The sequence below is a fragment of the Podarcis cretensis genome (assembly GCF_951804945.1).
Source record: "Podarcis cretensis genome assembly, chromosome: 13".
Taxonomy (NCBI): domain Eukaryota; kingdom Metazoa; phylum Chordata; class Lepidosauria; order Squamata; family Lacertidae; genus Podarcis; species Podarcis cretensis.
Window position 1 is genome coordinate 43321027 of NC_137182.1, and position 25564 is coordinate 43346590.

At 48.6% G+C, this 25564-nt stretch overlaps 1 protein-coding gene across 1 annotated transcript; it reads right to left on the reverse strand.

The window, feature by feature from the left end:
• Positions 1-1200: 1200 nt before the first annotated feature.
• On the reverse strand, positions 1201-25041 carry PNP (purine nucleoside phosphorylase). The gene is made up of 6 exons (XM_079948660.1): positions 24897-25041; positions 7862-8031; positions 7587-7690; positions 6541-6716; positions 5698-5888; positions 1201-4721 (listed from the first exon to the last, which is right to left on the reverse strand). The coding sequence occupies exons 1-6, from the start codon at positions 24917-24919 to the stop codon at positions 4504-4506; spliced, it is 882 nt and encodes a 293-aa protein (XP_079804786.1). The 5' UTR covers positions 24920-25041; the 3' UTR covers positions 1201-4503.
• Between the last annotated feature and the right edge of the window lie 523 nt (positions 25042-25564).

Consider the following 25564-nt stretch of genomic DNA (forward strand, 5'->3'; position numbering starts at 1 on the left):
TCTGATTGGTCCTAGAACAATGCAGCAGTATAATTAGTTGGCAGGAGCCACCCAATCCAGCTCCAGATAGAAGTGAATCCACAACCTGATTGGCCTACAGGAGAATTCCGGAATTAGCCAATCACGTGCAGCCCATTGTGTAATGTATATAAAGCAGATACTTTGAGGGGACTTTCATTCCTCCTCACCACTATGAGCTGAATAAAGAGCATGAAATCCACTCTCGACTCTGAGCATATTTCAACACTCAACATTTATAATCCTATATCCAACACACTTGTCATCCACAAAACTTCAGAATGTTTTTAATTGCACCCAATAGATAAATCTGTTAAGGGCAAAACTGCCATAGTTTCATAGCTGTGAGGTTTGTGGGTGGGGAAGAAATGGAACTTTCAAATTCTGATGTGTTAAGGCTAGACTGAGCATGAAGCTCTTAACCTCAGGGTCGTAGGTTCAAGCCCCACGTTGGGCAAAAGGGGGTTGAGCTAGATGACCCTCATGGCCCCTTCCAACTCTATGATCCTCCCCCCTTCCACCTCTCCTGAACCTCACAGACAGAGATCTCATATCCACCATGAAGCAGAGGGGAATAAATCTAGGGAGAAAACCTAGAAAGCCAAGATCTACCAGGATGAGATGATCCAGTGGATCTCCAGCTGAGCCAAGAGGTTCCTGGCACACAGCTAGGCATATCCTGGCTGAACTGGGATCCAGCTGGCTGAGATGATCCAGCTGGATCTTAAACTGGATGTGGCACAGAGGACTTAGACCAGATCCTAAGCCCATTTAGCATGGTCATGTGACTTGCTACCATGGTGCAAGGTAAGCTGGAAAAAAGGGTGGCCTAACTCAAACTCTTATTTGCTGGCCAGGCTCAGGCCAGCAATATTATTATTAATTATTATTATTATTTATATACCACCCTATACCCAGGGGTCTCAGGGCAGTATATAAAACACAAGATACCTAATAAAAATAAAACAATAGCCCTGGCTCCTGAATGGAGTCTGGATCTGGTGTACTTTACCCCAGCTTCACATTTGGCCAACTTCTTGTGTATACGATTCCCTGTTCCTTAGGGTAGGGGACTCAATTTGTGAAAACTTAGTGCAAGATTCTCCTTCCGTCCGTCTTACTGCAGGGCTGCCCACAGTGAAGTGACCCGACAAAAAAAACCACAAAGCCAAGCACGTCAAATCTGTTCATTCCAGCTTTTATTATTTACTCACGTCATTTTAATAATTAAAACAGGGAGGCCCATTCATTCATTTAAATAAAACAAAGAAAGTGCAGAATGCTCTACAAAAATATATAGATATATTTATATATCATTTCCAATCCTTCAGAGCCGCTGAACGGATATAAATCATTGTGTCCTTCATACCAGAGTTCCTCTTTGCCTCATCAAGCATCTACAGGGTTTAGGGGGGGCAGTTTCCTGGTCCGTGGACTGATATTGCTAATAAAATAAAAATAGAGAGACAAGGAAGAGGCCTTTCAAGCAGAAACCAGGGAGGAAGTATTGAGCGCAGTCAGCAAAGCAGGACAGCAGCTGTACCTGAGTTCATGTATCGCTTTATGTGGAATCAAGCCCATCTGGGATTGGACAGCTCCCAGATTAACACAGGGCCAGTAAAACCAACTTTCAAAGCAGCCCACATGCAGAGATGTAAGATATCAAAAGCTCATCTGTGCCAGCTTCTGCTCTGCAGGACCGAGAGCTGTGGGCAACTCACCCGGGCCTTAAAACAGGAATTTGACATGAGATGGGAGGGTTGGGATCTGGCGTTAGTCCTACTCAGAGTAGACCCACTGGAAATAATGGACAGGACAAGATGAGGCCCGACAAGTCATCCAAACTGGATGAAAGGTTCCATGCTGCGAAAATTCTGTGGTGTCGGGTAAAGTTCACCAAAACCAGGCATATGGGAACCTATGGCTCTCCAGATGTTGTCAGACTCCAGCTCCTCCCCACCCAGTCCTAGTTCAAATGGTCAGGGATGATGGGAGTTGTAGTCCAAGAGCATCTGGAGGCCGACAGATTTCCCCACACCATGTATGCAAATTTACTTTTTGCCAACTACAAATCCCATCAGCCTGTGCTGGCCAGGGATGATGGGAGTTGTAGTCCAAAACATCTGGAGTACACCAGGCTGGTGCAAGCAACACAGGAAAGCAATTTACTCCTGCTACGGGAACAACTCTCTCTCAAACCAGAAACAGCAGCTGGGGTGTTCACTACTGCGCCAAGACAGCAAAGCTATTGCCAAAAGGGCCCTGGGCAAGTCTTGCCAGGGGTAAAGAGAGTAAGTGATTTATTCTGGCCTCTGTGGAGTTAGCACTAAGCCTTTGTTTGTTCGCTCACTCACTCACACACACCCCTCACAAGCTGCTCTACGAGGCCGTCTAGTCATCTGCTCCAATTTAAAAACTGCTCTGGTGTCACTGAGATGTGAATAACGAGGAGCAATCCAGCCTGGAACGCGAAAGGAGAGATAAAGGGATCGCCCTCACTAACACCAAGCTGCCGCAAATCTGTGTGGCAAGGCACAAGCAAAGCTCTGAAGTAAGCCAAATTCAGACTTACTATGGGGCTACAGTATACATTCACAAGTACTCGGATTCCTCAGCATGGAGGCTGCCACCGACCAGGAGGATCCTTGATCCCAGCACCAAAAGAACATGTGTGTGTGTGTGTGTGTGTGTGTGTCACATTGTCACCCTCTAGATTAGAAGCTGGTGTGTCTCAAAGGCCAAGATGTCCAGCATTCGAAGACTGGCCTCAGAACGCCATCGCTTGCAGCAGGCTTGCAATGGTCCAACCATGTTCTCCACCGCAGAATGATTTAAATTTTTTTTTTTTGGGGGGGGGGGAATATCCATGGGTCAAAGCAGGAAATCGATCATCCATTCCCACACTACCACTGCTCACTTTCAGTGGAAATCCAGATGGGAATGTTTGTTGGGTTTTGGAGGCCAAAAAAAAGGAGTTGACAGAGAAGCGCATACAATGTTGCTCCTTTGGTTCCTATAGGGGTGGCAACATAAAACCAACTTCATTCACTTAATAATATTTTCGTTTAAAAAAGGCTGGAGATGGGCACAGAGACAGCAGGACCTTGGGAGTAATTTGTCACGAAGGGGTAGAGGTGGCAAAGCTGTTTCAGGCTTCTGTCACTGAATGCTCCTCTGTGCAAACTAATAAAAAATATTGTTGCATATAGAAAACTAGCAGGTCAGGATTCTAGGCCAGCTAGCTCCATGATGAGCTAGCTTTCCACGCGCAGGGATTGTTTACACATGGAGGGGCATTCTGTCGTGTCAGCAGCGCACCTGCTGTTTGAAGCTGATCCAAACACAAGCTTGCTACCCCACAATCTCCTGCTCTTTGTGAGATTGAGGCCTTGGTGGTTTATTGTGTGCAAATGAACCCAGGTTCTGAGTAATTCATTGGATATTTAGAGTCCAAACGTTAGCCACCTTTGGGGCTGATATGTTGGGGGCAAAGGAAGACTGGTTGCCCCTTAATGTGTTCCGAGTGGACAAAAGTTCCTTACCATCTCCATCCATGAAGCCCTTCTAGAGGAAGTCGAGAAGAAGCAACAGTTATGGAGAGGCAAAGAGTCTTCAAACAGACGAACAAGGGGACTAAATGAAGACACACACACACAAACACACACATATCCTGGAAGGAGAAATGGCCATTGCTTGATCTGAGGGGAAGTACTGATCTCTGAGGGGGACAAAGAAGCCATTTCCTAGCAAACTTAAGAGCCTGCAGGGTCAGGCCAAAGGCCCATCGAGTTCAACCAGAAATCCTACAAAGGACGCCTCAAGGCAAAGTGAGCATCCTGACATCCAAGGGACTGAAATCCTGGCCTTCGCGGTCAAGCGAGCAGCACAGTATTAGCTGTGTTCTACCTGAGGAACCTGCTGACGAGAGAGCGGCCATTTTGAAACGGAAGCTTTCAGGGTTTCAGAAGCCCGCTCTCTGTAGTTCAACCTTTAAAAAGCGAAGTGCCATGAAAGAGGTAAATTAGTAAGAGGCCCGTAAGATCAAAGACGACCAGAACTGGCAACCTTATTCCCGCCCTGGCAGGGATTACGAGGAGGGAAACCTAAGAGCTGTACACAAAATCCTGAAATACGAGGGGAGAGACGAGAGAAAGACTCACACTCAAACACACAAAGATGGACCGGCACCGTCTCAGAGGCTTGAGATCAGAAACACAAACAGAGGCGCAGCCCTTGGGCGGCCTGAGACGGTCAAGGTACTGCAGCGGAACGACGTTTCCAACTACTGGACAGTAGAGGACTCAGCAGCAGGATTCGACAAAGGAAGAATATTTCGTGGGGCAGGGAGGACGGGACAGTCGCCATGCTCTCCTCGCCTGGTCCGCGCACAATCCGCCGTCACAAGACGGCAAGCGGGGTGTGGTCTCCCACTTGGCAAGACGTTGCTGGCGAGAGATCGGCAGGGGGCCGGCGCAAACTGCGCCACTAGGCCAAGTTGTTGTTGCGCTCAATGCGCTGCACCATCAGGGAGACCAGTTTCTCGAGGGTGCGGGCGCTCTGGCGGCTGGCCTCCAGCACTTCGGCGTGGTTGGCCTTCTCCGTGCTCTCATAGTCGAGGACGGCCTTGTTCGTGATGAGGGAGAAACCGAAGACGCGCATGCCAGAATGGCGGGCAACAATCACCTCGGGGACAGTGCTCATGCCTGAGGGGGAAATAAAGTGGGGGGTTGAGAAGTTAGAGCAGGGGCGGAAAAAAAATTTCAGCCAGAGGGCCGCAATTGCATCTGGGCAGAGTTCTGAGGGCCACACAGAGAGGCCTGAGGGCCTCATACAGCTCCCAGGCCTGAAGTTCCCCACCCCTGGGTTGGAGCGATAAAACTCAGGGGTCTTGCATCAGAGGCGGGCACCCAGTGGCCCTCCTGATGTTATTGGATTCCAGCTCGCATCAGCCCCCTGGCAGGTTGGTCAGGGATGATGGGAACTGTAGTCCAACAACACCGGGGGGGGTTTAAATATGTAGGTGCATTAGGTCATGCCAGGGCGCCCCAACTTGCGCTCTGCACAGCCCTGCCCTAGAGAGGGCTTTCCCACACCATTTGCTGCAGCTCTAAGTAAAACTGCACCTGCTTAATTGTTGTCTGCTTCATGGGTAAGGGGGTCACAGAAATGGTTGCCCATGGCAAACACAAGTATAGGCTCTGCTACCCCATGGGACGCAGGTGGCGCTGTGGGTTAAACCACAGAGCCTAGGACTTGCCGATCAGAAGGTCGGTGGTTCGAATCCCCATGACAGGGTGAGCTCCCATTGCTCAGTCCCTGCTCCTGCCCACCTAGCAGTTTGAAAGCATGTCAAAGTGCAAGTAGATAAATAGGTACCACTCCGGCGGGAAGGTAAACGGTGTTTCCGTGCGCTGCTCTGGTTTGCCAGAAGCGGCTTAGTCATGCTGGCTACATGACCCGGAAGCTGTACGCCGGCTCCCTCGGCCAATAAAGCGAGATGAGCGCCGCAACCCCAGAGTCGGCCACGACTGGACCTAATGGTCAGGGGTCCCGTTACCTTTACCCCATGTAAGAGGCAGCCAAGAGCATGGGGTGGCAAAGAATGCCTCCTTTCAAAATGGCACAACGTACCTCTCCCCCCCCCCCCGCCAAGCCCCCTTCACTCTGCCCCCAACTGACCCACGGCATCAGCGCCCAGGCGCTGAAGGAAGCGGCATTCGGCGATGGTCTCGTAGTTGGGACCCCCCAAGGCGCAATAGACTCCCTCGCGCACCGACCCGGAGCATCCCATCTCCGACGCGACCGTGTGGGCCAGTTTCCTCAAGTCTTCGTTGTAGGCATCCGACATGGCCGGGAAACGTACCCCAAACCTGTGGACGAGGAGAGGGAGGAGAAGGAACATTAAAAAAAATAACTAGAGCCTGCTGGATCAAGCCAATGGCCCATCTAGTCCACCATCTTGTTGTCACAGCGGCAAACCACTGTGCACAGCAGCTGGGGACTGAGCCTTGAAACTCTTGCATGCAAAGCATAAGCTCTACCCATTGGGCTATGCTGCCTCCCAAACAGCCTGACTTGTGAGCGGGAGCAGTGCTGGGTGAGTTAAAAGCCCATCCTCTGGAAGGGAAGCTCAAACAGATGGACATGGAGGACCACCACCCCTATGTTCCTATGAAGGCAAGGGTGGGCAACCTGCAAGGCTCCAGATATTGCTGGACTTCAGCTCCCATGATCCCTGGCCATGGGCCATGCTGACTGGAGGCTGCTGGGAGTTGGAGTCCAGCAGCATTTGGCGGCTCTCAAGTTCTCCACAACCACCATAATAGAGGAAAAGGGAGCCTCTAGAGCAATGTTTCTCAACCTTTGGTCTCCAGCTGTTTTTGGAATACAACTCCCATCATCCCTAGCTAGCAAGACCAGTGTCAGGAATGATGGGAATTGTAGTCCGAAAACACTGCTCTAGAGTCTAACTGAGGCCAACCTGTTGCATCTCAGGGAGGAAGGACGAGAGCCCCGCCTTACCTGTCGTCATTAGGCCCCACCAGGGGGTTCTGCCCAGCAAAGCCCGGCATGTTGATGTGGTCGCGGATCACCATGATGTCCCCCACTTTGTATTCGGGGTTGAGCCCCCCAGCCGCGTTGGTGACAATGAGGGTCTCAACGCCGAGCAGACGGAAGATCCGGACCGGGAAGGTCACCTGGGAGGGAGGGACAGAAGCAGCACTCAGGAGAGGTAGAAGGGCGCTTTGGGACCAACCATGGCTGGTGCCCATTGGGGCACATATAGTAGGTGGAGCCAGAGTCAGTGACGGGTGGGGACCAACAAATTCTAGCAACTTATGTACGCTCTGCATATAGACACAGACTTTCTTTGGATAAATGTGATATTTGGAACAACTTTACACAGAATATATAAATATATTTGTACTTGGATAATTATACATATCTGTATACTAATGTATGGAAATGGTATTGAGTATTTTTCTTTTATTTCTATTTTCATTCACGCTTTTATTTATCATTCTTTCTTTTTATAAATGAAATTCTAATAAAGCATTAATACACACACACACACACAAATTATAGCTTCATCCGCATCCTCCTCTCCGCTGAGTTCCTCAAGCGAAATAGTGTGATGTCAGAGGAAGACGATGGCAGGCAGTGCCAGCCCTCCTGTGTTCAATGCAATTCTCACACAACAGCCCTGATAGGCGGGCTAGGATGAGGCCATCACTGGCTCAAAGTCACCCAGCTGAGTGGGAATTTGAAATTGGACCTTACGCCCAGTCCTAAGCCAAAACTCTTCCCCTTCAGCTCTCAGGTCCCCTTGCACTCTGCGCATGCCCAAGGAACCATGAAAATTGATGAGGCTAAATTTTGTGGAACTGTCTTCGCCCATCATCCCAGATGTGTTGGGCCAGTAAAGACGCAGAGGACCTTTGCATAGGCTCAGAGGCACTATCTTCTTTATCATTGTCCGTTACTATTGACCATCCCGCTCCTGAAATTGTAATCAGCTGGATACCTCTTGAGTTTCAAAAGGTTTGCAGCTCTGTGGAGCGACTCACCTTCCAGAGCGGGTACCCTTCGTACATGTGGAAGCGGCCTTGCATCACCACACTTGGAGTTCCACTGAGGCTCCCAAACACCAACCTTCCGGCATGGCCGACAACTGGAATGAGGCAAGCAAAGTGTTAAAGGACTCGCTGCTGCCTCCTATTGGCCACTGGGCTGTACAGTAGCGCCTCCCAGCTGCTGCTTACTAGCCCCCCCTAGTGGCTGCCATACAGTTTATCCAACCCCATCCCTGGTTCCTCCATCACCCGTTCCATGGGTTTTTTACCTGTGCTCTCAGGGAAGTTGGGAATTTTGCCATACTCAAAGGCTACTTGATCCTTCAGGAGGTCAGCCAGCCCTCCGAGGCCCGAGCCGCAGATGATGGCGACTCTGGGCCGGAGCTTGGTGTGGGACAGCAGCCAGTCGGCCGTCCGCTTGCAGTCTTCATACGTGTACCTGAGAAAAAGAGATGCACATATTCACATGGTTGGCCAGGCTGGGGCTTGCAGGGCAGACTTCATGCCACTAGGGGGCAGCAACCAAACACACACAAAAAGTGAGAAACAGATTAATCCTGAAGCTTTGTTAAGGTACAAACATCAGCCACGCAGCTTACCGGGTCACCTTGGGCCAGTCACTAACTCTCAGTCTGCCCTACCTTTGCAGGGTTGTTGTGAGGATAAGGTGGAATGGGTCAGGAGGGAAAGGATGTACACACTGCACTAAGCTCTTGTGGGGAAAGCAGGGCCAGATTTAGGTTTCATGAGGCCCTAAGCTACTGAAGGTAATGGGGCCTTTTATATGTCCAGCTGTCCTTTGTCAACAACAAATTGTCGCTGTTTTTTGTGTTGAATATATGCTATAAGGTAATTTATGGACCTAATAGGTATCTTAAGCCATTTGCACATAACAAAATATGAGCCTACACAACACAAAACACTGCTGCTGTATGTAGGTTTTATTTTATTTGTTTTTTACCTTATATTTTGGAAATGTACATCCAGGTTTTTTTCCTTTAATTTTTTTTGGGGGCCCCAAGAGAGTGGGGCCCTAAGTTATAGCTTGTTTAGTTTATACGTAAAGCCGGCACTGGGGGAAAGAGATAAAGTGAAGTAAAATAAATTAACTGGTGCCCCCTTCAAAACTATTCCTTTTCCATGAGAGAAACACAAAACAAACCATTTCTAATTGTTAATTATTAATCAGCATTTGCATTAATTCATAATCCATTTGCATACTGCATGCTTGAGGCACCTCGCCTACACAACTCTAGGGATCCTTCCAATAGCCCTGTCAGGTAGAGCAATATTTATCACCACATACAAAACACCTGGAGGGCACCAAGTTGGGCAGGGCTGCAGACCAAAAATTTTTTATGGATTGACATACTATGTTTACATCCCATCCTTCGTCAGAGGAGGACAGAATGACACAACTGGCCAGATAGATAGATAGATCACACCCATACTGCACAACAGCCCTATGAGGTAGGCTATGCTGAGAAAATATCAACTCGGGTCTCCCCAGCCCTCCTCATTCAAAAGTCATAACCACTACATTGTTCCAGCTCTCGTATTGGTGTGCAATTTGAATTCGAGACACCATGACTCCCAGTTCCAGCCACCAGGCCACCTTGGCTTTCAAAAATGAAAAACGCTGTTGATCAATTTACTTGCAAGTTTACCTTTTGCTTTCAGATATCCTTTTCATAAAGTTTTCTGCGACTGTCCTCCCAAACTCCATTTTAAAAAAAACCAAACTCTCAAGAATGCCCAGTGCTTCTATCGTTCCTCATGTTCCCATTGTGAATTTGGCGAATTTGGCGGCACCCTTGGCAATACCCACCAAATAGTCCCCACTTTTTGGAGAATGTACAATTCCTTCCTCTGATCCAAATGCAGATCTTGGGCTGCCATACCATAATCTAAAGGGAGTTCCATTTTAGCTGGCAGTGCCAGCGTCTTCCAAATATGCCAATGAAACTCCACGCAAATCACATCTTCCTCTGCCGACGCCAACACCCTTCCCCTCAGGCCATTCCTGCAAATTAAGCTACGCCACAATAGCTTTGAAAAAATTCCAGTTGGCGAACCGGCCAGGTTGCAATTTCCTTTGTAGCTTTCCATTGCAGGCGACAACCTGCAAACAGAACTCTCCGAAGATAAACCTTCCCTGAATTTTAACCTCCAGGGGAACATTTTGGCTGCATTGGCTGACGTTTCCCAGGGGGAAGTGGGGCTGCATGCATGTGACACCCCAATTCTCAGCAGAGAACCTGTGGCCCTCCCTGCCCGATGGTCAAGCTAGCTGGAGTTGATGGAAGCTGGAGTCTAACAATTTCTGGAGGGCCACAGGTTCAAATCTGTCCCAGCCACACAAACAACACTTTGGGCACTCTCTTCAGAGCAGTTACAGCCTTTTGCAGCAAAAAAAGGGAAAAAAAAGGCTTGTGGCACCTTACAGACTAACCATTTTAATTATGGCATAAGATTTCAGGACCACAGTTCCGAACCACTGATTTTTCTTTCTAGGGATCCTGAACATCTGCATAAGAAAAAAGGGAACTTCCATGCCTTTCTGTGGGCATACAGGATGGAAATCACCTGTGGTGATGGAAAAGGTCTGTGCCGGTACATTACTCCCTTCTCCACAACACTGGAAACATACTAGGATTCTCTCTCGGCCCAATCCTGGCAACCTGAACCTAAGGCCAAGGGAAGAGACCTGGGTTTCTACCTCCAGCCCCTGGCAGCAGCTGGGCCAGGAAGCCACTTAAACAGAACCAAAAATGAGGAAAGACCCTCTTGAAACCTACAAGGGTCCTGGAGCTGTATCAAAGGACCAGGGAGCATGGGCGAAAGGGTTCAAAGACAAGGGGAAATCCACGTGCCTTGCTCCTTGACGTCACCTCCTAATCTGCTTGCTTAAACCTATTTAAATGCCTTTTTGGCGCTGGCAGGACTTCTCAGTGCCACCCACCGAGCCTTAGGACAAAGCCGCAGCAAGAACACACACAGCTGCTTCAGAAGAACGGTGTCTCCAGGGAGAGATGCCAAGGGGGGGGGGGGGGATAAGATCCTTGGGCCAGAAAATGCAATAAATAAATAAATAAATATAATACATACCACTTATCAAACTAAAAAGGACAGGTGCCCCGTTCACTTTTCACCGTAAGCTTCAACCCTCTTTTGGGATCCCTCTTGGCTTGGGGGATCTGTATCCCCAACCCTTAGGATGCCATCTTGTTGTCGTTTTAGGGGTTCACCCCCAAAAAACTTTACTGAGCTAACAGGGAACAACAGCGCAGAAAGAGAAAGAGAGAGAGACAAAGTGACTGATTCTTTGAGCATCATATGAAAGGACTAAGCAAACAAAAAGGTTTCTCTTAACAACTCCCAGCGCCAGACTTGCCCGAGGACGCTGTTACGCCTTTTATACAGTAATATGTTTTTCTGTCTCTGCTCAGCAGGTTAATTCACTATTTGTGCAGAAACACTTCGCAGGCTGGCAAGCTGCCTTCCGCGGCTATCCTCTGGCTTCTCCCGAGATCTTGTATAAATCTTTCGCCCTCCGCGGATGCCCAATAAAGTGGGAAGCCTAAGGGATGGCAAAATATCCTTTCTCTGAAGAAGCAGACTTCCATGGGGCTCCTGCCAAAGACTAACTGCGTCATCATCTACGCACACAATGGTGCTGCTCATTTATGAACCAGTTTTGTTTTGTTTGTTTTTAAAGGCACACATTGGCCCCAGTGCAGATCTTGGAAAGACTCTGCTTCTTTCTTCCACCTGTGCATTTACCGTTTCTATGTGAGGGTAGCTAAACTTTTCCTTCACACCATCCTATGATGTACCCAAAAGGCAGGTGAGGGACATCTTACTGCACAGGCAGCCATCCTCCCAAGGGTGCGGGAGGAGGAATCCCACAGGCAAGAGAGATCCTTGCACAGGGCGCCTCTGAAATTTGAAAAACCAAAGTCTGCATCTGTATCACTTCTCCTAAAAGGACCAGCAATCTTTGTCTCCTCTTCTCTTCTCCTCAAAGTCTCTCTGCTCTGGGTGGTCATTGCAAGAATGCTGGTCATTAAGAAACCGTGCCTGGAGTTTTGGTTTTTTCCTTTTTCCTCCCCAACCCTTTCCTTTTTGTGTCAGGTCTCAGGTTGTAAGCCCCCCTTCTGCAGATACCTAAAGAGCACCACTCCTCTAATGGCTAAACACACTCAAAATCTTTTATTTTGTTGCCTCTTATTACCTGCTATATATATATATTCCTATTCCTTTTTCACAGCGAATGATATTCTCACCCAAACCAAATCAGTTGCAGCCAAAACTTTTCATTGACACTCAGCAAAGAAAAACCTGAAATAAACACATGGCTGTACTTGAGGCCTGATGAACTGTAATGATAATTTATTTGGTTTTTTAAATTATTTGGGGCCCCATCTGCACTACACATTTAAAGTAGCGTCACACCACTTTGCATAGTCATGGATCCCACCAAAATAATCCTGGGAAATGTAGTTTGCAAAGGGTGCTGAGAGCTGTTAGAAAATCCCTTGTTCTTCTCAGAGAGAGACAATTCCCAGAGTTCTTTGGGAAGAAAGTTTGACAGCTAAACCACGGAATCCTGCCTGCCTGATCCAAAACCTGAAAATCCTCAGCATTCCCGAAGCATCTCAAGCAAGAAGCAGGTTCAGGCTGGGACACAACCCCAAAACAGACGGGAGTTCTCCAAACAAGATTTCATCAGGCAAGGTCAGACACAGGGCCACATTCCCGGGCAGATTTCTCAGGAGAACTCTCCTCCCTGGCGTGTTACTTCTCGTTACTATTAAAGGCACAGAAACCAGACAGAAAAATTGGCAACCCAACAGAACATCCGTGGCAGGGGCTCCTGGAAGCCACACTGAGTGTGTGGTGAAGGGACAATGACTAAGTGTGGGTCAGAGATATTTTCCCCTTTCTTTATAATTTAATATGAACAATGTGTCCCAGGAGGCCACGATGATGCTCTGTCTGTGGTCACAAACAGATCTTCTCACATGTCCCTGCAAAGCCACATGGGATTTAGGGGCCATCCAAGTTGCTCTGTACACACATATCCATTTCGATGTATTCAAACGGGGTTTTAAATTACAGGCCGGCTTTATTGTCCCACTTAGAAAGCCAAGCTGCCTGCCTCATACAGTGACATTTAGCACCAAAATAAGCAGAAATGAACTCTAATCCACACACACGCAAGAAAATAAGACTATTGAGGATGGGCCAAACCATTTTAGGTCACACCATATATTCCAACCACATTTATAGCATTTTAACAGTCACGGCTTCCCCCAAAGAATCTTGGGAGCTGTAGTTTAACCCCTCACAGAGCTCCAGTTCCCAGCACCCTTAACGAAATACAGTTCCCAGGATCCTTTGAGGGGGAGCTATGACTGTTAAAGTGGTACGATAGAGTTTTAAATGTACAGTGTGGCCTTAGACTGCAGGTGACACCTGATGAGAGGGGCAGAGCTAGACCCTTTATTTATAGCAAGTGCCCCCATCCCCAACTCTTTTTAACCTTTCAGGGAACAGCTTCTGCAATTCCAGGAATGTCCTGGGAAAACCAGGACCCTTGAAGGGTATGCTATTCTTCCAGCTGATTCCCCTGTATTACTTAGATGGGCTCCCTTTTCTTCTCCTCTGGAGTCGGCTGGTGGAGTTGCATGAAAGGAGCCCAATCTGAATGGACTCTACTTGCAGAAAGTCACGTAGAACCATTGTCAGGGACACCCAAAGGGTTTCATCCAAGTCCAACCCACTGCTGTGGAGGAATCACAGCTAGAGAATCCCTGGCGGGCAGCCACCCAAAAACCTCCAGCGAAGGAAGAGTCCAGTACCTTCAATTCAGCTGACTCATAGGTTCGTACAGTAACAAAAACAACAACAATGACAAGCCCTTCTCGGCAATCAGAAACGGAAAAGTGATTTGCAGCACAGCTTTCATGTAGAAACCTGGGGAAGGAGGAGTGCAACAGGAAGTGATTGCCAACCGTGGGTTACGTTTTCCCCACCGCTCTCATGTCTGTCCCTAACACAGTCATAAACAGTTCTCGAAAAGGATGTCTGCAGTGTTTTCACGATACGTCACGTACAGGAGCAGCGCTAGGCTTTTGCAAAAGGAAATCCGGCGGGCCAGGGTGTAGCAGGGGCAAGGTTGTGCTCATCACGTCTTGCTACTGACGTCTTCCCCCTGCTAAGGGCAGAGCATTTTCCCACCCGTTTAAACAGCTGACACAACACAGAGTATTGGGCGGGGGGGGGGAGGAGAGAGAGAGACTTGTGCCAGGAACCTGTAAATATCGTGTGTGTGTGTGTGTGTGTGTGTGTGTGTGTGTTGGCGCCATCTTCCTTGTCATGTCGGCTTACAATCTGGCCAGTGGGGGGAGAACAAGAAAGATTATACTGCCCTTGTACCTTTCAGGGCAGTTTGATCTGCAGAGAAATCAGCACCGGACATATTTCAGGGCAGGGAGCTAAGTATTATTACCTGCTTAGGATCTGCCACACTGTGAAAGGCAGAAGAGCACAGGCAGATTTTTTTTTAAAAAGTTGTTGACAAATGATGAGGCTGCAACACATCTGAGGCAGAGGTGTCTCGAGAGAGGAAAAATCTTCATCTGCTTTGTGTTGCTTGGGAACATAGGAAGGAAGTTGTGTTACACTGAGTCTAGACTCTTGCTCCGTCTAGTTCATTACCGTCTACAGAACACTGACTGGGAGAATTTCTCCAACATTTTAGGCAAGGGAATAATTTTCCCGTCCTTTTGCAGAAATGAATGGCCCGCTGTCAGCCACCTTGCTGCAGTGAGGTGTGCAGAAGTATAGCAGGCTCTCGCCGAATAGCCATGTCCAATCATCACAGCCGTGTAATGAGATCAGGGTAATATAGGGCAGCCTTGAGGATAAAGGCAGATTAAAGCAAACACAGAAAAAGGAAGAAGGATAAATGCTTGATCTGGCCGTGACAGTTTCTAAGTCTGATTTATTGCCTTCCTCATAGGACTGCCAATCTGTTTTATTTTCTGGCAGGGTTTCAGCTAAATAATGGGAAATGGCACAGTCAAACCAAAAAAAGCTTCACCTGCTAAACAACTGCCAGAAACACAGGTGCCCTGCTTGAGGATAGAGGGAGGAACTGGCCGTCCTTCTTGCTTGAATAAGTAAGCTGGGGGTGGGGAGGGATTTACTTGGCAGCCAGCTTTCCAAATCATACATTTCCTTGGGTTTCTGAGCATGTGCAAAGTGTCTCTGATTAGCAGAGCGACTCCTGCGGGAAGAGAACAGGGCTAGCCTTGCAGAGCAGCAACATGCAGCAGAGGGATATTCACTGCCATGGGATGTGGCGATGGGCTTTTTTTTAAAAAAAAAAAAAAAAAAAAGGCTGTAGAATGGGAAAGAGTGGTGGCTCAGTGGTAGAGCATCTGCTCCACATGCATAAGGTCACAGGTTCGATCCCCAGCATCTCCAAGCAGGGATAGGAAAGTCCTTAAGTCTGAAACTCAGCAGAGCCCAAGATGGACCAATGTTTTGAAGGCAGCTTCCTATGATCCTAACCTGCTTCAGGCACCACCAAGGGGAAGAGATGAACAAAAGCAGGAGCTGGTGTCCAAATGGACCAGAAGGTTTTTAAAATGTCAACCCTAGTTAAGGTATGTTAGTTAATGCCTTGGCCAGCACTGAAGGGGAGATCTAGGGGGTGATGGGAGTCCTGCCTTTGTCTCCAGGGACTTCTGCATCCACCCTTAGGCGTAGCTGATTCCCCATTGACCTCAGGGCTCGTTCAACACGGAGACCTGCTCATCACTCAACTTCCCTCCCCAGTGTCTTTCCAGATTAATGACCGACAGAAGCTGGCTGCCGGCCGTGACTGATCCGCCCCTTTTGCGCACAAACTTGAACCCCAGACACTCTGCTCCACACTGCAGGGTCATTGCCTTCTCTTTGGAAGGGAATCAGAAGCGGGTGACGTGCTGCGTGGCCAGAATGAATCCAAACTACTTCAGAGAGCCTAAAGGGCTCCCCAGAAAATCCCGGGGTCCGTTAGATCTCAAAGTACACAACCAAACGAAAGCACACAAATGTGCATTCCTGGTCACCGCAGTGAACAAGTCAGGTGGACCCACTGAAACATGCTGGAAACACCTGACCTCACCCCACACGTCCACAGCAACAGTCAATATCCCTTTGTCCCTTACACAATACAGAAAGCTCTCCTTCACCTGCTTGTTTACAACAGCCTGTTCCTGGACTTTGGGGGCAAGGGCAACAGCAAACCAAACAGGCTCTGCACCTTACCAATCAGCTGCAAATCCAGTCAGGAACATTTTATGTCTGATTCTCAGCACATGCTCTATAAACATACGACACCATCTCATCTCGCTGAAGCTAAGCAGGTCTGGTCAGTACCTGGATGGGAGAGCACAAAGGAGATCCTGTGTGTGCTGCCAATCACAATGGCAGAAAGTTAGGCTGTGTTAGAGCAGGGCTCTTGTTCAACCAGAGGGCCGGATTACCCGAGAGGAAAGCTGTCAAGGGCCGCTCAAGCACTCTTTCTTTCTTTCTTTCTTTCTTTCTTTCTCAATGCAGCCTACTTTACAGGGTTGTTGTGAGGTTAAAATAGAGGAGGGAGAGCCACATAAGGCCCCCCCAACCTCTTTGGAGGAAGGGGGGGGGAACCAATAGATTTCTGGTGAAGCAGCGGAAAAGAAGCTAGCATGCTGGGAAGATTTCCCCCCAAAAGGCATTCCCGAAATCTCGCCACATAGGCACAGAACCATTGCAAGAGTCAGATCAATGGCCCGTGTAGCTCAGTTTGTTGGCATTGCAAGGCAGAAGGAAGAGAGCATTTCACTGCGGGCAGGTAATACAAAACAGGGGCTGTCTCTACGGAATGGGGGGTGGTATGTGAATATGCATGCCTGGCTGGTTACAGAACAAGCCTCAGAGAGCACTGGAAAGAAAGAGGAGGCAGTGGGTTCAGACTGAGGGCATCAGAAAGGGGAGGGAAATGTGGGGTCAGAGAACAAAAAAAAATTGCAGGAAGTTATGTCTTCACATCAGGACTCAGTGCCTTTCCATCATCATTTCGCCTTGGAAGGGAGGGGGAGGAAAGGGGTTGCGGCAGTATCTCTGGCTTTTGATTGGCCTCTCCGCAGGAGGGGTGTGTGAGCCAGGGAAGCTCCTCGTTGGCAGCCTGCCTGTGATGCAATTGAAAGGGGAGGGGGAAGCCAGAGAGCCCAGCAGGAAATTGTGCCATTGCACAGCAGAGAGAGGATGCGAATGCCCAGCTCGGGAAGCTTCCCGTGCTTGCTCAATGGAGCAAAGCAGTCCTTCGCCATGACTGTAACTGCAATGCCACCCTTGCCCAGGACATTCGTCATGCTCCGGTTTCAAGTTGAGCAGGAAGGAGCAGGAATGTGGGGTATTGTTCCTGCTCCAACGGGGCTGGCGTTACACACTGTATCTCTGCGTCAGCACCACTCCTGCTGCCCTCATTGTCTGCTTTGGATAGTTGGAGGGCAGCGAGAGAATGCTGAGCATGGACGGACCTTTGGTCTAATCCAGCAAGCCTGTTCTTAGAAAGAAGAGATGAAGGCCAGGAGGACCCAGTTTATGAGCAAATAATAGCCATTGTTCCCTCCAATAGCAAACCCAGGTCATGGAGAACCCAGAGGGAGGTAGCATCAGCATGCAAGCCCAAGATATGCAGAAGTGAACAACATGGTTGAGCCGCAGAATATTGAATTTGTCATTTGGGAAACAGGAACTGGGGAGGAGGGAAGATTGAAGTGGCCTACTTGGGTGTCTTACAGCTTATGGAATCCTGAGAAGGGAATGGATGGCACCCTGAAGAGGGTTAAGAATGTACTGCAGAATTTTGTTGCAGGTCCCACTGGTAAAGATCGTAAGAGCTAGATCAAACCAAAGGGCCGTTGGCGTGGCCAGTTGTCAGGGGTGATGGGAGGTATTGTTCAATAGCATCTGGAGGGCTTCAGGTTGGGAGAATGCTGTTCTCCTTCGCCTGCTAATGAAAACACAGTGTTCCTGTGCCCACAGTGGGCACCCCAGGGAATCATAAGAACACAAGAACTGTTTTGCTGAATCCGGTCAGAACTGCACCTAGCAGGTCACACCCACCCACCCAATACGGCTTTTTAGGCCTATGGGCTACACACATGCAACTTCCTACACCATACGTGATTGACTCTGCAATGATGGAGGTGAGGCGGAAGCAAGACTGCAGCTGACGCAATCCACCGGAAAGACTGATGGGCACAAGTTCCAGCTCTTATCAGATGCAATGGAGCCAATTGTTATCTTCAGCCTCTAATTTTACAATGCATAAAATAAGCGTGCAGTAAGAAACTGCTACCGTACAGGGTTACTATGAACGTGGTTGCAATCAGAGCAATGGGTTAGTCAGTCAACAGCTACAAGGAACAAGGAAGCGGCACACTCAAGGTTGAATGTACACGCACCATTTCCCAACTGCAACCTGTCAAACAAAAGAATTGGTTCTAGGTAGAGAAGGCTGGAAAAATAATTGTTTTCATTTCTTCTCTCTCTCGGCAAGTTTCTAGTCCTCAAGACTAATTGGCAAGAGAGGTGAAATCTCAGAAGCTGGGAGGGGAAGGTGGACAGGGATCTGAGCAGGATTCTGTGGAAAAGGGAGTGGTGTTTCCATGACCTGCATAATTCTTTGCCCCTCCCATATGACAACAAGAAGTAGCATTTATCATGAGAAGGAAGCAAATATATTCAGAAGCCTTCAAATGTGTAAATGAGTCATATTTCAGAATTCTATATTTGCAGGGACAATGTTACTGCCTTTCAAAATTATCTGGAATATATATATAACCTTGCCTGATTTGTGCTGGAGAAACACCAGAGAGATAATGAGCAATACATTGCCCATATTGTGTTTACACAGCATTAATGGCTGTCAAAACAGGTTCCCGCTTTAATGACTGTAACAACTACCGCGGGATCTCCCTGCTGAATACTGTGGGGGAAGCCTGTGCCTGCGTAGTTCTCAACAGATTGCAGTCACCTCCTGGCAGAGTGTACCTGAGTCATGATGAAGATTTGGAGCTCAGAGGTCCACAGTTGGCAGGATTTTCTCACTGCGTCAGCTGCAGGAGAAATGCCCGGGGGCAGAGGCACCACTTGTGCATCGCTTTTGTGGACCTTGACAAAGGCATTTGACCTCATCAGCCAAAAAGGACCCTTACACTGCTCCACAAGATAGGATGCCCACTGAAGGTCCACAAGATGATTGCATCCTTCCAAGAGGACAAGCACAGCACCATTTGGTATGACTTATAATCCTTAGACGCCTTCCCTATAAACAGCAGCGTTGTGAAACAGGACTGTGTTCTTGCCCCGACTCTCTTTGCCATATTCCTCTCCCCAAGGCCCTCATATGCCTTCAGCTCGACTGAAGATGGTGTGAACATTCATTCAAGGAGCAACGGGGGTCTGTTCAACCAGGCAAGCCTCCAAGATGGAGATCTACAAGGCTTGCGTGCTGAGCATGCTGCTTTATGGAAGTCAGTTGTAAGTAACTTAAAACTGTCAAGGAGCAACACCTCAACGCCCTCCACATGCACCGTGTTAAGTTGTTCTCCCCCAAGCTCACATTCCCATGTTTCACATTCCTATCCAAGTGACAACTACGCTGACTTGGCCATGTCCACAGAATGGAAGATGGCAGGATGTGCCCCAAATATGTGCTTTATGGGTGGGCTGGCTTCGGGCACTGGGGCCTATAGGCAGATCAGCTGTGTGTTACAAAGATGTCTGCAAACCAGATGGGAAGGGTGGAAATATCAACCCCACCGTGTGGGAATCCCTTGCAGACAACCACAGGGCCTGGAGACAGACAGTCAGATCATGTATCCACAGAGGAAAAATGACTGCTGGGAGCAGCGCAGAAAGAAGGATCATCATGGTACATCTGTAGCAGCACAACCGGATGCTTTCATCTGCCCCAGCTGCAACAAAACTTGTCTCTCCTGCATTGGTCTCTACAGCTGTAGGCACTGCAACTCTCCAACTGATTTGACTTCACCCACAAAGGCACACTCCTCCATTGTCTTGCAGACGGATGCCAGCCAACAACAATAATTACTGCTGTCGAAACAGGTTTCCACTTTAATGACTACTGCACAGACCTCCTGCATAATCATAATTCCATTATGCTGTTTCTTGTATGTTTAAGAATCACCACTCAAAAAATAAGAACTGGTAGTGGCATTTTGAAGAATATACCACAGGAAAGGCTATGGGGAAAGGGTGCACCCAGATACTGAGGCCAAATTCTTTTTACTGAACCCCTCTATTTAGTCCCAAGTGTGCCATCCCTAATCAAGCTTACAATAATACAAACTCTACAAAACAGCACCCCTGGAAAGGACTCACACCCCACCTTCAGTCCCTTAGATCAGCAGTTTCTATCACCTTCGCCCTACCAAGCAGAGTCCAAAGAAAACTGGTTTCTTATTCAGCGACTATGACTAACAGGGTAGAAAACCTGTTAATCCATAAATAACGGTACACTCCACCCTCACTCACTGAAGACATTCTGGAAGTGAATTGAAGGTTGTGCAAAAGAAAAAAGAGGTCTCCTTAATTATTAACAATGACTGGTAGAGAAGAAAACTAAACTTGTTGCCCCAAAGGGTGACAGAGCGTCTAATAATCTGTTTCCTTGTAGGACAATAACAGTCCTTATTGAGTCAGCAATATGTTGTTCTCCAATGGAAGAACTTCACATTTATTATTTATCTAATGGTTGCTGTTAAAATATTGCAAGCTTACGGATCATGCAAGACTCTTCAGCCATGGATTATTGGGTTTGTTTCTGGCACAGATTGTTGAACTTAGTATCCCTTCAAATGAGGACTCTTAATCATGACTAGCTTCCTCCACTAATTTCAGGGGAACTGTGTCAGCTCCTCTTAAGTAAGCCAGCTTGTGCAATCCAGATAATATTTTACACTGACACCGTACAACTTTCTGTCGCATCCTCCGTGCTAAATTCTGGCCCCAACACTAAATGACGCAAATTGTACGTTTTGCATACTTTAGTATCGGGATCCAGGCAATATTAGTCACACTTTGGTTCCATGCAAATGACAACGTACTTGTCCCCCTGGGACTAAAGTGTGCCTCTCCTCATGGCGCAATTCTATACATGCCTGTAGGGGAGTTCATTTCCAGTCAGTTCAATGGGGACCAATTCCCAGGTCACTGGGTTCCTAAGGAAATGTCTTAGGGGGAAATTGCCTGGGGGAAAAGGTTGCAGCCTTGGGGGGCTTCTTAGTTTAGAGGAAATGCAAGCAAAAGGCAACATGATACGACGTTTATAAAATTATACGTGGTATGGAGAAAGTGAAAGGAAAAAATGTGTCCTGCCTCTCTCATAACACCAGAACTTCCAGTGACGCTGAAGGCTGGAAGATTCAGGACAGATGAAATACAGTGGTACCTCTGGTTACATACGCTTCAGGTTACAGACTCCACTAACCCAGAAATAGTACCTCAGGTTAAGAACTTTGCCTCAAGATGAGAACATAAATTGTGCTCTGGCGGCGCGGAGGCAGCGGGAGGCCCCATTACCTAAAGTGGTGCTTCAGGTTAAGAACAGACCTCCGGAACAAATTAAGTACTTAACCTAAGGTACCCACTGTAAATTACTTCTTCACACATTTAAACTATGAAACTCACTTCTAAAAATGGCACTGATGGCCACCAATTTGAAAGGCTTTGACCGAGGATTAGAGCCATGGGTAGGCAAACTAAGGCCCGGGGGGCCGGATCCAGCCCAATCACCTTCGAAATCTGGCCCGCGGACAGTCCGGGAATCAGCGTGTTTTTACATGAGTAGAATGTGTCCTTTTATTCAAAATGCATCTCTGCATTTGTGGGGCATAGGAATTTGTTCATTTTTTCCCCCTTAAAAATACAGTCTGGCCCCCCACAAAGTCTGAGGGACCTTGGACTGGCCCCCTGCTGAAAAAGTCTGCTGACCCCTGCATTAGACAAATGCATGCATAAGGCTATCGCTGGCCACTCAGCTATGATGCCTTTGCTCTGCCTCCATAGTTGGAGACGTTAATACTTCTGAAACCAATGGCGGGAGGGAAGGGGGTCCTGCTTGCAGTTTTCCCACTGGGGCATCTGGTTAGCCACTGAGAGAACAGGAAACTGGACTAGATTGGGTCACTGACTTAACCCACCACAGCTGTTCTTACATTCTTAGCGCTGCGGTCTTTATCTAGATCAGTTGGCTGCCCGTCAAACATTCATAGAATCATAGAATCATAGAGTTGGAAGAGACCACAAGGGCCATCGAGTCCAACCCCCTGCCAAGCAGGAAACACCATCAGAGCACTCCTGACATATGGTGAAACATTGTTAGGCTACAACTCCCATCAGCCCCAGTCAGTGGCCAGGGACAATGAGATCTATAGCCCAGGAACATTTGAAGAACCTGTTTCCTCATCCCTGGTTCAAAAAAACAGCTGGAAGCTGAGTTGCCATATTGCAACCCAGATATATCCTCTCCCTCTCTTTAGCAGCTCTGCTACCAAAGAAATGGAGCTGTCTCTGAATCAGCAGTTTCTCCCCCCTGGTCACACCACCCACCTACCTAAAAAAGAAGTTGCTGTTGCTAGATTTCAGTGGATTTCATCGTAATGAAATGAGAAATGAGAAACGCAATGAGATGTTTCCATACTAAGCAGCATACCGTATATACAGTACATAGGGCAGTAGCCAAAGTCTGCACCCATTTTTTTTTCATGTCTTGCAGCAGGGGTTGCCAAGGTGGTGCCCTCCAGCTGCTTTGGACTACAACCCTTTATCAGCCTCTGCTGATGATGGGTTATTTTTTTGTCTGTGACACATGTTGGCTACCTCTGCTTTAGAGAGTGATCTGAATTAGCCTATTTGTTTTACTTTCATTTGGGTAAACCAAGTTAAACAGTATGGAAACCACCAGGCTTGCCTAATATTGAATTTGCGATTGGTGTACTTTCCTAATGAACTTATGAAAGAGAAAATAAATGGTCGTTCTTGACAACCATTCAGTGCAGACGTTCTGCTTCTGAAAGAAAAAGTGGAAGGCGTTTAAGGAAACTGGTGTGGCTACATAAGGAACTTACAGATGAGCTGAGATGTAAGAGAAATGGAAGTAATGAGAAATCAAGAGGTTGCCAGTGCTTGCAGGGAGGTCATGTGCCCTTCCTGCCTCCTAACCCATAAAGCTCACCTGCTTCTCTCTCTAAACCTCTGCCCCCACCCCCAGCCACCACTGCAAGATAACCCCTTAAATTTCTTCCAGAGGTTGGGACAACCAGAATCTGATTTGAATCAAACTTCACCCAGGCTTTGGTCATAAGAACTGGCTTTCCCATAGCAAAGCCCAGCCCTGGAATGTGGGGGAAGCAGTGCTTTAGAGCTCATGCAGAGTGCTTCCCCACAACCACAAGGGCAAAGGCAGTCTCCACGCTTCTAAACCACAGGGGGTGAGATGAGACAGCATTTGAAGTGCAGATGGCTGTAGGAACATGAGTCATGACGGAAACTAGGCTGTAAAGTATTTCATCTTCAAGCGGTGTTATGTCCAGGTCTTAGATCTGACGTTTTATAAACCCACACCTGACTTTCCAGATGCAGTGTCTGTAAAAAAGCCACTTCCTTTCCTCTTCAGAAAGGCACTGGTGTTCTTGATCATGACCTGCTCACCCTTCCCTCTAGTTATTAATAGTGTAAAGTACGAAGATGCCATTCAATCATTCCTGAGCCTTGAAATCAGCGGAATTAAGTAAACTGAGCGCTATCTCAGCCCTTCTTTCCCTCATTCACCAGAAATCTGGAGGGAAATCATTCTAGCCTACTTTAAAGGGTTGTTGTTAGGGGTTCGAGCATTGGACGCGGACCAGGGACGGCCAGGTTCAAGTCCTCCCACTCAGCCACAAAGCTCACAGGTGGGAAGGGTTATCTTGAGCTCAGTCACTATCTCTCAGCCTAACCTACCTGTCAGGGTTGTTGTGAAAACAGAAGTGGGAAGAGGAGACCTACCCGAGAAGCTTGTAGGCTGGGTGGGGCAAAGACAGGAAAGCAAGAGTGTGAATACGTGTGTGAGAGAGAAGGAGTACTTTTTTTGAAGTGAGGGAAAACTGGGCAAATCTCCCTAAGCATTCCTATTAAAACACTATGTAAACTATCAGCTCCCACTTCATCCCATTGCTCAGTACAATCCCCTATTCCAGACCCCCAACTGGACCCTACCCCTCCAGGCTCTCCCTAGTGTATACACAAAAGACCCAATCCCCTTCCCCTTCAGCTCTTCTGTCCCAAGAGCTTCAGGCCACGACATCCTTGGGATCCAGGTGTCCCAAATGCCATAACCATAGTCTGTGCTTTGGTCTTCTCCGTAAGACCCCCCCACCCCACCCTGCCAACTCCTAGGGACCAAGGTCCCTTTGCCCCCCCATAAAATATTTGAGGTGTCCACCCACCCCCAAGTTGATGGGCACTGCTGCCCTTAAAATGGTTTGTGTGTGTGTGCTGTGTCTTGTTATCGATTATATGTGGTGGGGCTTGCTTGCCACCCCCACCCCAAAATTTTCTTCAAGTTGGCACCCCTGCACCCACCACCACAGACAGTGGGGGCATCATAAGAACCCACAACCCTAAATGCCAGGAGAGGAAGGAAGGAAAAATCTGGAAAGACCCCCAAAGCGGATTGGGGGGAGTGGAGGGAGAAAGGGGGATGCAACGCAACCTCCAGTTGACCGCTAGGAGACACGAGGCTGGCAGATCAGGGACCCCCCACCCCGCTTCGTCTTGAACGAGCCCCTCAGCTTATTTCGACAATATGGGACGGGGGGGGGGGATAACACTAAAACCGCCCTACCTTTCGCGGCCGTCGCTAAGAGATTAGGACCCTGGGGGGGGGGGGTGAGAGAGAAAAAATGAAAAGCCCTACACATAAAGATGCGAGGTAGAAAACGCGGCATAGTATTAAATTTCTGGCTTCAGAAGGGGGCAGGGTGCTGAAAAGATGGGGCATCGCGCCCCACCTCGCCTGACCCTTTGCAAAGCAACCGATCCAAGGAGAGCCACGTGCAGGCGCGATCTCCCCGGTTTTACTCCATAATCCACATATTATATATATTGCAATATATATGTGTGTGTGTGTGTGTGTGTGTGCGTGCATATATGTGTATTCAGTAATACCACATATAGCGCAACCGGGATCATTCTGACCTTTCATCTCCGCTTCTCTCCATGTCGGATTCTGACTGATGGGGGATTCGGTGCTTTCCTCGTCCGGACCCTCCGCTCTTTCTTCTCCCGGGAGAACTGCGCTTCTCCCTGCAGGAGGCGGCCGTTTTACCGGCCTCCGGGGAGAGCGACAGTATCGTCACGGGCACGCCGGCCAATGGGACGCCAGCCTCTGCCGAGGGCCCGCCCACTCGCGCGCCCGCCGGCCGGCCGGCCACAAAGGTTGCCCCTGGCAACGGCGGGGCTCCGGCGCCCGTCATGGCCCTGGACCGCTCTCGCTCTCGCCCTGCCCATCAGCACCAGCATCCTCCGCCGCCTCCTCCCCGGCCGGCTTCCCCTCCAGGACGGAGGAGGAGGAGGAGGAGGAAGGGGCAGGCGGGGTGAAGGCGGCTCCTGGGGCCCCCGGGGGTATTGGGTGGGGGTGGCGATCGGGAGACCAGGGAGAGGACAAAGCTTCTGGTGACACGCGGGTCACGAGGGTGCTGAATGCACACAAAGCGGAAGGAATACACGCGTACACCTGACCCTGAACGTTAGGAGGACTCGTCGCGGGGGAATTCCCCTGGCAACGTGTTTCATTCCCCTTGCTAGGTTGTTGTGGTTGTTGGTACTGTAATTAGCGCTTTCTTCTAAAAAAAATGTTTAGGGGG

Coding starts and splice junctions, on each gene's coding strand:
- PNP (XM_079948660.1), bottom strand. CDS start 24,919: ATGGAGAGAAGCGGAGATGAAAG. Junction 7,691..7,861: donor CAACTTCCCTGAGAGCACAG/GTAAAAAACCCA, acceptor GCCTCATTCCAG/TTGTCGGCCATGCCGGAAGG. Junction 4,722..5,697: donor CCTGGGCGCTGATGCCGTGG/GTCAGTTGGGGG, acceptor TTTCCCCCTCAG/GCATGAGCACTGTCCCCGAG.